The following is a 16,529-nucleotide window of genomic DNA, read 5'->3' as shown; positions in this document are numbered from 1 at the left end:
ATGAGGTGATCCTGACGAATATCTCCTATGCCTTTTTTTAGCCTTTTTAGTTGACGTTTCCTTCCAAAAACTCCCCTGTTATATTCAAATATAAAAATCCAGCGCTAAATGAGTCTGGGACAATTTAACTCTCTTTGTAGAGAAAAGTTTTAACCAATCTATTCAGTTTAGTGAGCAGGGATAGGGTTGCCTGTTCTTTTACCATGAAGTTATAAATTATATTGCTACAGAAAAACACGTTAGCCGCCAAGCCATATTTCGGAGTTTTTTGCGCCACGCCAAGACATTTTATTAATTATTTTTGTTCCCGTCCCACTGCGCCATGTGCACCAATTTGATACACAACTAGACTTTCTGTACCAGGCCATGTGCATACATCTGGTACACATTATTGTCGGAAGTTCAAAAGGCTTTGTGCCTGTTTAGTGAATGCATATTGTTAATTGGAAGAAAGTTTTATTTTATTGTTGACTTGAATAATAAAACGCAATAAATAGCGGAAGGTTTTTCTTTTTTATATTGGCAGCAGAGAATCGTCGAAAATTTGGTCATTTGTAAGTGCTTTTATTCATACATAGGACCTTCTGCGGGCATTACTGTTGTCGTTCTTCGATGCTGTTGGCTCCTTACAGCGATGGCCAATTCTGATAAGATAAAACCGTGGTTAGAAGATGAATACAGTGCAAGTGACCTAAGTAATTACAGTATTTTCAGTAACTTGACTGATAGTAATGATCCTGAATATTTTCCGGAAAGCCATATTGATAGTTCTGATGATGACTACTTACAAGTTGGTGATAGGAATTCTCCTGAACCTCGAGAAGGAACGTGCAAGAGGAAACGTAAAATGTCACCGGAAACGTGCAAGAGGAAACGTGAAATGTTACCGGTACTTGCAACAAATCCAGATTCCTCTGGAACAGATACAGCTTCTCAAATGGATTCTTCGAAAACAAACTTGAGAAGAAACCCAGAACCGAAAATAATCTGGAATGCAGTACGTGGTAATCTACACCAGTGCAACGTTACAATGGTTGATAGTGGAACTCAGGACAATGCATTTCGGCAATTACAAGGCAAACAGAACGAGTTAGAATATTATCGTTTGTTTGTTGATGACTCCATCATCCAGTTGATCGTGACAGAGACAAATCGCTACGCAGAACAGTGCATTGTAGACAGTATTGCAAATGAAAATTGCAATGAATATTTAAGAATGACAACGCGGACTGACACCTGTGATGAAGAGATAAAGACGTTTCTTGGTTTTGTCCTATGGATGAGGCTCGACAATAAACCTGCTCTTGAAAAATATTGGTCTAAAAATCTGTTGTATAAAAATGATATAAGTAAGATACTGTCTCGTAATCGGTTTGAGTTGCTACTTCGCATGTTTCATCTCTCAGACAACTCGGTGCAAAGTAAGGATAGACTGAGAAAAATTGCGCCGCTGGTTGAAAGAATGAACCATAACTTCCAAGAAGTTTACACACTAGAAGAAACATATATATATATAGATGAAAGTATGGTTCCTTTCCGTGGGAGAGTAGGCTTCAAACAGTACATACCTGGGAAAAGACATAAGTATGGGTTGAAATTATTCAAATTGTGTGCAAAAGTAGGATACACTTGGCATGTAAAAGTGTATTGTGGGAAAGAGGAAGCTCCGAAAGATCAAGCGTTCTCAACAAGAGTTGTACTCGAAATGATGAAACCTTTATTGAATAGTGGGCGAGTGTTGTATACAGATAATTTCTATACAAGCGTTGAGTTAGCACATGAACTCAACAAGGAACAAACTCATCTCGTAGGTACTTTGAAAAGTAATAGAAAGCACAATCCAAAGCAAGTTCTCGATGCAAAATTGAAGAAAGGCGAAATGACTTGCCTTCAAAGCAACACCAACGTTGTAGTCGGAAAATGGAAGGACAAGAGAGATGTTTTGTTTCTTACGATTGAAAGCATACCCGAATTACAAGAAGTAACCAACAGAAATGGAAATACCAAAAAAAAAGAAAACTATTTTGGATTACAATTCAGTGAAATCCTTCATTGATATTTCGGACCAGATGGCAGCATATTCTTCCACTATTAGAAAGGGTGTTAAATGGTATCGCAAAATTGCCTTTGAATTGCTGACTAACACCGCTGTAGTGAACTCTCATGTTATTTTCAAAAAGATTACACAGAAGAACAAATCCATAACCACGTTTCGTGAAAATCTCGCAGTGGCTTTGATCTTTGGTTGTGATTCTGAACGTGACCAGCGAGAATGCAAATCTCCAAGTCGCAATCATGTTTTGCAAGAAAGTGGAAAGGAGGGAAACCGCTGCAATGTTTGTTACAATACATTATCTGCCCAGTACGGACGAGATAGTGCAATCAAAAATTCAAAGAAAGTTACGACCAATTGTGCTGGTTGTACAGACATAAAACGTACGTGTCTTGACTGTTTCTTCAAAAAACATACCGCCATGCCAAAATAAAGAGTGAAGCGATATAAAAAAAATGCTTCTCAGGTTTCATTTATTACATTATTATTGCGTATATAATTGTAGAAAATTTTACGATATTATACAATTTATAAAAGAAAATACCTTTTGTAACGTAAGTTTCGAAGTTTCTTCAGTTGTACGTAAAAGAAAATACAATAAGTAACATATATTTGGAAGTTTGTATATATAAAAAAAAATATATATATATACCATGATCATCACAATGCATGTGTACATATTTGATGCACATGGCGTCGTGAGACAAAATAAACAATCAAAAACATAAAAATCGTATCCACAGGCCGCGTGCATCAAAATTGGTACACGGACAAAAAGGAGTCAAAATCTGTTAAAAAAAAAAACTCCGGAGTTTTTGTACCATTTTAGGGCCTCACGAACCCGATTTAATAAGGAAACAAATCGGAATAGAACAAATTTTTTTATGAAACTCGACCTATGCTGAAAACAGACATTAGCATTGTGTATCAATTTTATGCACAGGGCGTGTGCGGAACCACTATTTGTGCATCAGAAGTATGCACATGGCGGCCAACGTGTTAAAAAAAAAATACAAATTGTAGTTTCAAGAAATACATGGCTACATCCTATTTCTTACATATATGATTTACATATATGAATGATTCATATATATATAAACAAATATTTGTAAATCTAATAATGAATTCCTTATAATTACCCTAAAGGAGAAACACTATCAATTGCTGTTACAAATTTTACTATTTATTGTATGTTGCACCTGCTTCCCAGATTCTATCATCATTTTTCATTACCGAATTTCACATTTTACTCTGGATTTAAAATAAAGTGTTGTCTGCTGCGGTGGGTCGACATTTCGAAAGCATGAGGCTTGAATCCCAATAGCATATAAAAGTTGCAATTTGTCTTACGTAATGAATTGTTAAATTTGAAAAAAAAAAAAAAAACTAACGAAGTCAAAACATGTCTTTGACTTCAGTCGAGATTCAGCCTGTCGTCTGATTCTGGTCGGACTTTAGTGTGGAGAGAGCCAGGAATATGCTATCATCCATACTTCGTTGCTGAACGGCCGTCCTATGCGGCGGTTCCATTATGGTGTGGGGTGAAATTATGCTGGATGGGAAAACGGACCTCCATATTGTGCAACATGGCACTTTGACAGCACAACGGTACCGGGATGGAATTCTCAATACACATGTGCGCAATTTCCGCGGAGTATTTGGCCCAGACTTCCTGTTCATGGATAACAATGCCCGCCCACACCGTGCATATCTTGTGTCTGAGTATCTGGAGAGCGAAGACATTACGCGTATTGCATGGCGTGCATATTCGCCGGACCTGAATCCCATCGAGTATGTGTGGGATGCTCTTGGGCGGCGATTAGCGCAATGCAGTCCACCACCACGCACTCTCCCTGACCTGCAAACAGCTCTCCTCGAGGAGTGGCGCCATCTGCCGCAAGACTTCATCAACACTCCGATATGCAGCATGGAGGTCAGATGTCGTGCCTGTATAGCTGTTCGTGGTGGTCACACGCCATATTTACTGTCTATGCCCTCGCACAATCCAGCTTCACCTGTTGAGGTATCGTCGTGCTCAGAGTGACGAACGTTTTGATCACTCTGTACATCCTAACTGTATTGTTTGTCTTCACTTGTGTTGTATTGTGCATCTGGACCATCAGTTTGTTCATTATACTTGGTCCAGTGATCGTGTCGTTTTATTTTCTGCCACTTTCTTCGAGTTGTTTAAGTTTTGTGGAGCAGTGTATAAAATACTGGGTAGAGGGTAGCTCGTCTATTGCTAATTGCAATTAGCTACACAAATGGTTATGAGAGTTTCACATATTTAGTCTGGATTTCTCTTCTTTTGGTCAGCTGACGGGTAACGGTGTGTTAAAAGTGAAAAACATCACAACTTGACGATCATTTCATCGTTCATAACATATACAGTGAAATATTAGCACTTTTTTTTTTTTTTTTTTTTTTAGTATTTTAACATAGTTTTAGTAACACTCCTAGAATTGAATTTATGTGCAAGTAATTCATTGTTGAAGGTGTAGAAAAACAAATCAAATTGAGACACGAGCATTACACGTGCCTTGCCTTCTTGCACAAGTGAGCTATCGCATTCCTCATCATTTCGTTAGATTTCCGTATCAATAAAAACTTTTCGTCAATATTCGTTCGGGGTCACAGAGAAAATGATGATGAAGTCCTATTCTTCATTATAAATTTCGATATCAAGTCCATTGTAAAGGTGAGTGAGTAAATTTTATTATCTTGCAATTGCTTTATTAATAAGTACAATATAATTAAATATGCGTGGAATATATAAGTATAGTTTATTTTTACTCTAATGCTATTGATGTGATTAACAAAGATATTCGTAGTATTGTATTTTTAAAATGTAATGTTACTTATCCTTTACTAACTTTACTATTTGTATTACTAATAAATGCATTCGAAAAAAAATAAGAATAATATAATTTGACAAAGTATAATAATATCAACAAAATATTATAATTACAACATATAAAAGTACTTACAACCTAACATAACATAATTTTAAACGCTACATTACTTACATCAAGAACGCTACATCAAGTTGTATTACACTACTTACATTTCCCTTCTCATTCCATTACAAACTATGTGAATTCTTGATGAGTATTCCGAACAGTTGCTTCTCATTTTATAAACTCGTTCATAGTTGTCCATCTCTTATCATCCAGGGCGTAAACGTGGGACATTAAAGAAAACAAAACAACAAACAATCAAATCTTTCAGTTTATCCCAGACTAAGGGAGACAATGATTCGGGTGAATGAATGATGATGCAAGATTTGGTGGAGTAAAAAAATAATAAATAAAATAAAAAAATAAAAAAAAAACGTTGCAACGAGTTTCAACGAGAAAATCCACGGACGCGATATGTCCACCACAAACTTACTTGGTATCGAACCAGATATTGAATAATTCAAATATATGTTAGATTAGGTTAGGTGAACTCTTAAAATTCAATTACATCATTTGCCGCTTCTCTTTCTCCAGAGATCTTGAAAGTCACGATTTTATGTATGCTACCATCATGAACAGGAAGGAAAGTATACTCTCAGTCAAGGGCGCCGATCCTGGGGGGGGCGGGCCCTCCAAAGCTCATGTGGGCCCTCCCTATTGTATTTATGAATACACAATATTTGGCATAATTCGAGTGCAATTTCTCTTAAAAATGTTAATAGGCCTATATATACCTTCTGCATCTGAATGGGCTTCCCGAAATTTACAAAGAAATCGGCGCCCTTGCTCGCAGTCAGAAAGGCCTAAATACCACAGATACAATTTCATTGTGTGTTTTATTTTATTTTATTTTTATTTTATTTATTTTATTTTTTTTAGATAATCTATTATGTTAACGAAATATAAAGCAAACAAACCTGCAGATGAAAGATGGTAATCGTTTTTATAGAATTCAATTTCGAGCTTCAATCTCAATATATCAGTTGGCAATTCCAGTGTAACTAGCTCTTCTGTTTTTACTTCTTGATTTTCCTTCGACGTCTGTTAAATATATATATATATATATATATATATATATATATATATATATATATATATATATATATATATATATATATATATATAATGGAACTTGTTTCCACCTTCTATGATAAGGAACTTGCTTGTGACAAAGAGAATACTAGTTTTCATATCAAAACTGTGATAACTAACTCAATGGAACAGGTGTTTGCTGCAGTTCGAGAATTGAATTCTTGTATTTGACAACAATCAAGCAATTCATGCTGGGATTTGTTTTGCATTTTCTTTAGCACTATCCATATGACCTTAACCTAATGAGATCTAAACATGATTTAAGAGTGTAGTATTCAAATAGAAGTCAGGTTAGTAAATTTAAGTACTATCATCATGAAGTCTGTTTCGAACAGGAAGTATATTGTAAGTAATATAGTTATGGCAGATTTTGGCGCCCCACGAAACTTGCTGTCCCCTGTGTTGCACATATGATAGACCCGCCCCTGGTTACATAGCATAAGTCATCTCCTAAAGATCACCATACTTGGCGTTAAACTTAAGTTGCTCATTGGCACCCATTCAGATGCCCAACACCAGAAGTAAGTACACTTCCACTGGGTCACCGTATCAATTAGGACAATAAACCAAAAATATCATTTTTATTTTCATGCTATGAAGGTTTCATGTGAATAAGCGGGGAACAGCTGAAAATGTAACGTGAATTAAGTCTTGGGATCGTCTTTTTTTTTTTTTTTTTTTTTTTTTTTTTTTTTTTTGAAACACAGTACAAATGCCTTGATTGCTGTCTTGAGACTTTTCTTCTTCAAATGACAGAAACTGTAAATCAGCTTGTATCTTTACATCCTATGAAAATACATTTTATCATAACTAAACTAGCACTTATCAGTAAACGTACTACTTACCAAAATTTAGTACTAAACATCTATACTCTTTGGAACAAACAATGTAATCAGAAGTCCCGTTTCTGAATTATAAACTTTATAGAATTCACAAATTCACAAGTTCTCAATTCAACTTTCTGAAAAAAAATGCATTAAATAAATTAATGAAATTGTTAATTAAATGTAGTATTTTATTTCCGGAGAGGTGTCTTTTGTTCCAGGTAGTATGTAAAAGGAATGGTAAAGCTTAAGTAGCGGATCTGCATTTAATTACCAACAATAGAGTAGGAAAGAAGTGTGTGCTTCTGCAGGTATGAAAACCGCATACGAAATATATTTCTATGTAATAATCTTATGCATCATGATATGACAAAGAGATTCATTAAATTGTTACCCGCTTATATTTTTGTATTGCTAATAATGTTGCGCATTGCCATTAATAATGCAACCTATTACACTGAGATGTTATCCAACTTTTTTTTTTTATCATAAATTGCATCCGTTGAGAAGTGTCCTAGGTAATGGCCTTCACACTTCATTGCAAATTACGCGGATTGAAGTGAAATTGACCTACATCCTCCGCTCATGGGCGTCTTTCACTGGCGCTGAGGGAAAGTAGCGGCTCCATTGGTTTCCACTTGTGACGTTCAGGCTTTGTGCGCTTCGAGAGGCCACAAACGATGAAGTGAAGTCTTTGTAAAAACGTGTGATAGTAACAACACGCGCCAGCATCTCTTCTCTGTTTCCTGCAGAATGGGGTGACACAGAAGGGCCTTTCAGCTGTGTTCCTTTTGACTCTCAGTACAAGTGGAAGATTCGTGATTTTGTTTTCTTTCTTTCAAATAATTAAAGCTACTGTCATGCTACCAAGAACACAAAGATTTGAGGAAGTGAAAAATGTAGCACATGAAAAAGAAGTGTGATGGTTATCAACAAGAAAGTCGCATTATTATTTCTGTAGTATCTGAAACATAAGGATTTGAAAACATATGACAGCTCCTTAAATGTAGCGTTGCTCTTTCAAACAAACCTTAAAAATCTACATTCATATATTTGAGTACTTAATGAGAATATCTCTGTGAAAACATCTTGTAATGGTGATATTGTCTCTGTTTACAGAGGTTGGTACAACTTCGGAAACTGGACTTTGTCAACAATGTGGGTGATGAGACTGCTGTGCGGTGCTTCTGTGATTCTACATGTGATTGGTAATTTTGCTAGTTCCGCTTACGGGACCAATGTTCAGCGGCTATCGCGAGCACACTTTGAATTTACATTGGACTTATACAGGAATCTAATAGACGAACCAGGAGGACGAGAAAATGTTATATTTTCGCCGTACAGTATCACAAATGTGTTATCCATGCTGTTTCTAGGTGCAGGGGCTGCGTCCAACACGTCTCGTCAGTTAAGGGAAGTGCTTTATTTTACCAACCTTAGTTACTCAGAGGTCCACAATGCATTTAAATTAGTTCTGGAAAATTTCCAGGATGCTTATTACAATGATACAGTGAAAGTGGCTAACGGTGTGTTTAAGCAAGTTGGTGTTTCTGTCTCAGCTTACTACGAGCGGGCCCTCGATGAGTTCTACAAGACTAAGATGGATGAAGTGGACTTCTCTCACAACGAAAGTGCGGCCCGCGATGTGATTAACCGTTGGGTCCGTTGCAATACAGACAATAAAATTGCTGATCTGCTGTCGAAACCGCTTGCAGCAGGCACGAAGCTTATCCTTGTGAATGCCCTGTCAATGAAGGCGAAGTGGCTTTTCCGGTTCGACGAATCACAGACGTTTGCGAAAGGTCTTTTCTACATAAATTCACAACGGAGGTAAGTGCTGAATATTCATAGCTTTTATTTTCGCATTATTTTTTTTTTTATTACAGTGCTCACTTACGTGTCTTTTCATTGTATAATCGATGTATTTATTTGTTATGCAAGTCATATGCATACACATACGCACACACACACACACACACACACACACATATATATATATATATATATATATATATATATATATATATATATAATCTTAACATAATGTAGTGTGTAAATATACGGACTGAAGTGAAGGAAAATATAATGTTCTTATAGCATGAAAGACTAAAGTATAGTAATTTAATTGTAAAAATAAAACTCTACATAATATTTTTTTTAATACATGATTTCATAGATTACAAATACAAGCAAAATGCAAAATGTATTGATTGTATCGAAATTTAAAATCAATGTACCTTATACTTACATTTTATTATCTTAGAAGAGCTATGTTCTTTAACCCGAGAAAGCCTAGGGGATGCCTCAGAGGCACCCTGGTCCACTTTTAATGCCATTACTCTTAATAGATGTTTCGTCGCGTGTCTTCTGCTCTAGAATTCTCCTATCTCTTTGGAATATGCCCCCTGATTGAGTTGTTCATAAGTTTTCTTATTTTACTTCTGAAAAAAATAGTTTTTTTTTTATTGACGTAAAGGCCCAAGGGGTCCCTCGGAGGCGCCCTGGTCAATTTTTAATGCCATTATTCTTAATAGATATTTCGTCCCGTGTCCTGCGCCATAGAATTCTTCTATCTCTTTGAAATACACCCTCTGATTGCGTTTCCTAAGCATTGCATTTTTTTTACCTCTGAAGAAATAGAGTTATTTTTTATACTAGCATAAAGGCCCAACGAGTGCCTCTGAGGCTCCTATTGAAGTATGTACTTTTCTAATTATTTGATACTGTTCATTCTTTATTACCATTGACAAATGATTTCATAGCAAAGTAGTGACTAGCCTTTCCTATTAATGACGGAAAATACAAATGGTCGCGGTGAGTTCAGGTAGCCTGTATATGCAGCAGGGAGCCTCACAGGCACCCCCTGGGTCTTTTAAGGGTATTATTAACGTGGGCTTTCTCGGGTTAAAACAAATCCGCTTCTGGAATGGATTAATAGACGAAAAAAATAAATTGTGCTGTATCAAATCTCATTATACAGCAAATTGGAGCCAAAGGGAGTTAAAATCCTGGAGAGAAAATGAAACGAAATCTTTGAGTTTTACGTCCCACGGTTATGCCGGTTAGGCTAAAGGAGACGGTGATGATGAGAGATGAATGAAATGGTGGAACGAAGAAAGTGGGAGGCAACGGGATAACACCGAGAAAACCCACGCACGGGTGTTTTCCACCACAAAGTTCACTTGCCGGGGGCTGGGATCGAACCCGGGACCCCAAGCACCAGAGGTGAGCGCTCTACCACTGAGCCACCACGTCCCCAAAATCCTGGAGAGAAGAACATTCTGGAGCATTATTCAGTCAAATAGGTATATGCGTTCCTTGCATGACAATGCAATTGTACAATGCTCAGAGTGATCATTTATCTTAGTAAAATAAACACCTGTTCTGAATTTGCCTTAACATGAATCATAGAAACATGTTAACGAGTGCTTAAATTCACCCCAAATTAAATCATGTGCAATACAAGGAGCATAATTTATTTAAAATAATAATTGTATAAAAATATAAATAATCACTGCTTGTTTAAATAGCAAAATATATTATTGTGTTCCGCTTTATTTACTTTGGTGCAGTTTTATTGAAAGAAGTCTGACAGTGTAATGCTCTTTTCTATGTTTCATGTAAAATCATTTCTAATCAATTTGATTGACTTTAATGAAGATGATACTGTTACTAAGAGTTTTTGTTGCGAGTACAACGTGATACAACTTGCACACTGAATTCTTATTCATATAGAACTCTGAATATACAGTATTTCGTCGATGAGTAATGGTGGTATATTTGATTTAGCTAGTGTTATAGAGAGAGACAAATACACTGTTGGTAAATTGCAGATGTATCAGATATTTGTAAATAAGTAAAAGTTGATATTAATGCGAATTTCCAACTTGTAAGAAATCAGTTTGACATTACAACTTTTAAGTCACAGTTTTCCTCCTCCGCTCCCCCTCCTCCTCCTAGTAATAATAATAATAGACATCCCCTTTATTCAAGCGGCTAGTATATGTCTATTGGGGCACAAGGTCTTGAGTTCGATTTCCGGTGTAGAACTTTCAAATTTGAACGCATTACGGTAGTTTACATTTCTAGGCCCAGCTCTCATATAGCTTAGATAGTGAAAAGGTATGCTTCAACGAATCAGTTATTATTATTATTATTATTATTATTATTATTATTATTATTATTATTATTATTATAATTATTATTATTATTATAGTGTAATATTTTCGGGCAATTTTGTGTAAGATATTCTTAAAGATGCACTACTATTTTTGGTATATATATTCATCAATAACTAGATTTGAATTTTTTTTTTAAAGAATATTCATTACAGTATGGATCTTATTATAATGTGTGAATTTTCATTATTTAATCTGTACAGTTTTTTCGTTTTCCTTTCTATTTTTTACCATAAAGTGACCCAGATGTCCCTAGGGAATTTTAATTCAATTGAATGAATTTCTTAGTGTGTAATAAACTATAAACTCTAAACAACAATATTTCTCAAGTTAAAAAAAAATCTCTTACAGTCCGGGTGCAAAACAGTCCAACAATTAAGATAAAATATTGCATGCACTTACAAACACACATCAGAACTTTATAATGTTTTACTGCAGCTTAGTTTATTATTTCGATCTGCGCTCCTTAAGTTTTAAGTAAATATAAGTACAGGCACGTGAATTAATTTGGAAACTATACGTATAATGAAAATTTTACCTATTTTCCTCAAGAAAGAAAAACATTTACGCAGGTAAAGCATATATTTATTTGAAGCGATCTCTTTCTTTGTATTACTAGGATTAAAACAAGGGTTATTTACCAAATTAGCAATGCACGAAAACTGTACGATGTCTTTAACCGTACATCCAGCCAAATACGATTTCCTTAGCATTTTCTTTTGTTTCAATGGACCTTGAGATTCTAATTTCAAGAGTAACATTTGCCTCTATTTATTTTTTAAATATTTTTTCTTTCCTTTCTTTCTTTTTTTTTCTCTCAATTGCTGGCAATAATAGGATACTATTGAAGCTTATTACTGGTTTCCTTTACATCAAGAAACATCAATACAGCAAGTTTAAACATATATATATATATATCGTTGTGACGGCAGAGAACAGTGTCTTTCTGTGAATTCATCTCTTTTAAAGATACTGAATTTAACCACCCAATCTAGGCGCTCTATGACCACCATAGAACCCAAATTTGCATTTTTGTTTCATTAATTTAAATTTGTGCGTGTATGTGGTGGGACTGTGAATTTCTTAACTACAGTGATTTCAACAGGTGTATGACAATCTGTTAACATAGTTTGAACCATGACATTTCTCTGTCTGGAATCTGATGATTCGTGCCACCTCGCCCAACAGGAACTTTACGAGTGAATTTCAAGTTTATACAATACTCCTGGAGTTGGAGATTGTTGATATTTCACACTTTATACAGTCAGCAACAAAAGTTGTTTTCGTGTGGTAAAATTTATTTTAGGAATGACGATGGAATGGCTGGAAAGTACAGAAAATTCAATTCTTTTTAATTTACTGAAAATTGTAACCAAATTTTCCTTCCATTCTGAAGTTATTTAAGGAAGCAATTTCATCAACGGAAATAACTTTTGTCACTGAATGTACAAATTGAAGTGTACTTTATGGATGTAGTCTGTAATTTCTTAGAGTGGTGTGCTGATATGTAAGTCATGTTAGATTTACCAGTCTTATTCAGGATAGTATTAACGTTAACATTTACAACGAAACATGCACTACTAACGATAACATCTAATTTCCACAAAAAGTGAAATTCAGTTATCATCGAGCAGATCTGAGAACAAATATGACTGCCTAATAAAAACATTGTCATCTTTTTTATTCCTTTTAACATGAGACAAACTACTTGAAATGTTGTTCTGTACTTATCCAATATGGATGACTTGAACATTTGAGATGGAAGAGAAAGGTCAATAGAACAGTGTAGGAGGACTTGGCGTCGATTCTAGTCTCTCTGTTATTACGTCACAACTCCCACTCTTGAGAAAGTGTGTCTGTAGAAAGGTGTTCTCCTTTGTGCGATATTAGATGAGCCAGAAAGCAGCCAATATTCAGACTAGTTTATCTAGCTTCATTATAAACACTTTCTTCTATTCCTCCTAAGCGAGCATTCTTCAACAGTAATCCTATTTTACTCTCTACCGTGTTATGCAATTATTATACTTGTTTACATGTATTACGAAAGAAAATTGTTGATTTTCCTGTTATTACTATAAAAGGATATTCATATCATTCAACTTTGCTAGGATTTATTTTCGTCTAAGCCAGCATTAGTAATCTTCTCAATAATACTTCCTCCTTATGCACTACAAGTTTTCAATTTGTAATAAGTACACCTATTTTTCATAATACTAATTATGGCTGATTCTAGGTAAATAGTAGGTAGCCAAACCTTAACAAGTCAAGAAATTCTCTATTTCTAATATTGTAATGTTCCTTGAAGTAAACACAACCCTCATACTGTGGGCATAATAGTAGTACTGACCCCTTATAGATAGTCGAGTCACCAAAAATTTGACGATTCTGATTGGGTCTTATAGGTCACGTGGTCTTAGGTCCCACCCCCGTGGTAAATTCAAAATTAGCTCTGCCCCAAGGTCACGTGGTATGTCTTCATAAGGTCACTTGGTATTAGGCCAGACCCTCGCGGATAATTCAAAATTAATTCACATCCTGTTTTATGACATTATTAAAAAGGCCACAGGGCATCTCCGTTGTGAATAAAGATTCGAAAAAAAATATTAAAAATGGAAAAATTTGGTGATTTTCAAGCAAAAATGGTGGATTTTTTCCCAATCATAGTAGTCGTTTGGACTCTTCACTGGTAAGATGTTCTATGCTAAATGCAAAATTAGCATTTCTAGTTGATCACAGTGTTCAAATGAAACGTAAATGACACGTGGGACGCACATTCTTATGTGAGGGAACCTGAAACACATCTGTCTCCCAACATTGTTGTATTGTTCGTATTTTAAGGGTTGAAGGCAATAGACTGCTGAAGTGGCAACATTGGTTAACATAGAAAAATGAAATGAAATCCTTAAGTTTTACGTCCCACGGTTATGCCGGTTAGGCTAAAGGAGACGGTGATAATGAGAAATGAGTGAAATGGTGGAATGAATAAAGTGGGAGGAAACGGGAGAACCCCGAGAAAACCCACGAGCACGGTGTTTGTCCACCACAAAGTCCACACGGCGCGAGCTAGGATCGAACCAGGGACCCCACGCTCTACCACTGAGCCACCGCGCCCCCATTGGTTAACATAGAGTACCTTAGCAGTGTGGAACCCAAACGACTATTGAGATTGGAATATTTCCACAATTTTACATTGAAAATCGTCTTTTATATCTTTACTCATAACGGAGATGGACTATGACACGGTATATTGCATTTCATTGGTTGTGCCGATTGTTAAATACGTTTATCGAATATAATGTAATAGTTTTAATATTTCTATTAGAATAAACATTGATATAAAAAATCTATTTTACTTCTGAAAATTTTACGACCAAGTCTTAACGTATATACATCGAAATAAATAAAATAAAATTTATTAAAATCGCATTCCATACTTCTGTAACATTTACATGTAGTTCAACGAATACTGGAACTATGAACTATAGGATGGAAAGTCCTCAACTAGGCTAATGGCTAGCGCCTGTGCCTTTGGTGCACACATTCCCGAGTTCGATTCCTAGTGAGAGAACACAGAGAATTTAATTTCACAATCATTTTATTTCAATAATCGTCCTAAAGAGCAAAGCCATTGAACGTTAAACTAAAAATTTATTTCATTTGTAGGATCGACGGAGCATAAATCTTAGCTTAAATTGTTAGGTACTGTGGGTAGTTGTGTAGAGTGGAAGTGGCTGGAATCATTAAGCAGTAAAATGCGGAATATAAATACTTCTATAGTCTTTTACTTGAAAAGTAAGATCCCACTATCAAACATAACATACAATAGCTCAAAACTTATTTTATACCAAATAAAACAAATTTAGAGTCATTCCTTTGAAATAATTATGACTTTTATTTCTTGCCACATTTTGTGTCAGGATTCGAAATTACCGTTCAGAAGTAAATTTATTAATATTTACACTGGTATATTAGGCCCTAGTTATTTTCTTATGGACAACAATAAATCATGATTTAACTTTTTATAACACCTTACATGAACACTACTCTAATGTTGCTTTTACTCGCATTAATGTGGTTTCAATTTTTATTATATGTTTCAAACTTTGCAAAATAACTATCTATTACTAGGGCTATCGTACACTGCTAATTTTAAGAAATAATAATAATAATAATAATAATAATAATAATAATAATAATAATAATAATAATAATAATAATAATAATAATAATAATAATAAAAGTAGAAGACATGTCCTATGAACCCTTCATACTTCGTACGGAATGATTTATATTTGTTAACTTTACACACTGCAATTCTACTGGCTTCAATATAGAATTACTATTCGGTCATTTTTTCAAATGAAATTTGTATCGAAAAGAACTGTGCTGTAGGCTTCATTTAAGTAAAGTTCTGCTTTACTAGATTAGAAAAGGGTTTAAAGTTGAAACCCTTCAAGATTGTATCGGATTCCAGATTGTATCATATTGTTTTGCAACTTTTTCCAAATTGTTCAATTGTGTGTTTGTTTGGAGTATAGCATTCCTTTTAACAAGAGGGCTCTTGACATGAAACCCCGCTACAAAGGAAATGAGGCTAAATATTAGCCATGATGGAATCCATTTTTATGTGTTACAAATTTGTAACATACAATATTATTCCCAGAGATCCCTTGTGGGTACGTGGTCAGCGTACACGCCTTTGACGTGAGGACCCCTGTTTCATTTCCGGTGGGAGCTCACGTAGTTCCTATCCCACATTAACTTGTAGTTCTGTGTTGATGTATCGCGAGATTTGATAAATTAATATTAATGTTATTATTTGCTGTGGAGTACTCTCATTTGTTGTCTGCAATACCAAACATCCGAGAACTGCAGGAAGTCGCTTTCCTTCTTTAGTTAGGCAAGAGCTCACAGGCCTCATTTCAATATTCACTCTCCATTCTTAAGCCAGACTTCCAATTACCCATTCACAACTTAACTGCTCATAAAGGAGGCATAAGAGAGGCAATTCAATGGAAATAAACAAAAACTTTATGAATGAGCTTACTTCTTTTAATTGTAGCTCTCTTAGAAATTACATCCGATCCACTACATCGGTAACCATTGTTCAGGTATGGAAAACGACCGTTGGTGTTAATGGGGTGACGTCGGTAATTCATGGAGCGTGGCTTGCGTCCAGTTGTACGTGGTTTTTGCTTTCCTCTAACATGTAAGTGCAAACGAGGCAGACATAATTTTGTAAAGAAGTAAATGTGTTAGAGGAAAATACGAAGTTTCAAGTACATATATAATGTTCTGTAAGGGACACGACGACTTGTATCTGTAATCATATTTTATTTTTGTTTCCTATCTTGAAATAAGCTTACAAAACGTTCCTTAGTTTCCTCTATTGTGATGATTTCGTATAGCGTTGTATAGCTTGACA

The 16,529-nt window shown here is 35.2% G+C and overlaps 1 protein-coding gene across 2 annotated transcripts in view; it reads left to right on the top strand.

Moving 5' to 3' along the window:
- The window catches only part of LOC145687848 (leukocyte elastase inhibitor-like), a 313,393-nt gene that overhangs the window by 150,596 nt on the left and 146,268 nt on the right, over positions 1 to 16,529 (top strand). For both annotated transcript variants that reach the window (XM_081761317.1, XM_081761319.1), the window contains exon 2: positions 8,046 to 8,756. In XM_081761317.1, coding sequence (XP_081617443.1) covers positions 8,083 to 8,756 — 674 coding nt within the window. In that variant the 5' untranslated portion in view covers positions 8,046 to 8,082. The remainder of the gene's footprint in view (positions 1 to 8,045; positions 8,757 to 16,529) is intronic.

Source organism: Thermobia domestica, chromosome 6 (assembly GCF_964235325.1).
Source record: "Thermobia domestica chromosome 6, izTheDome1.hap1.1, whole genome shotgun sequence".
Lineage (NCBI taxonomy): Eukaryota > Metazoa > Arthropoda > Insecta > Zygentoma > Lepismatidae > Thermobia > Thermobia domestica.
Note: the sequence above shows the minus strand (reverse complement) of the source record. Positions and strands in the feature narration are given on the sequence as shown.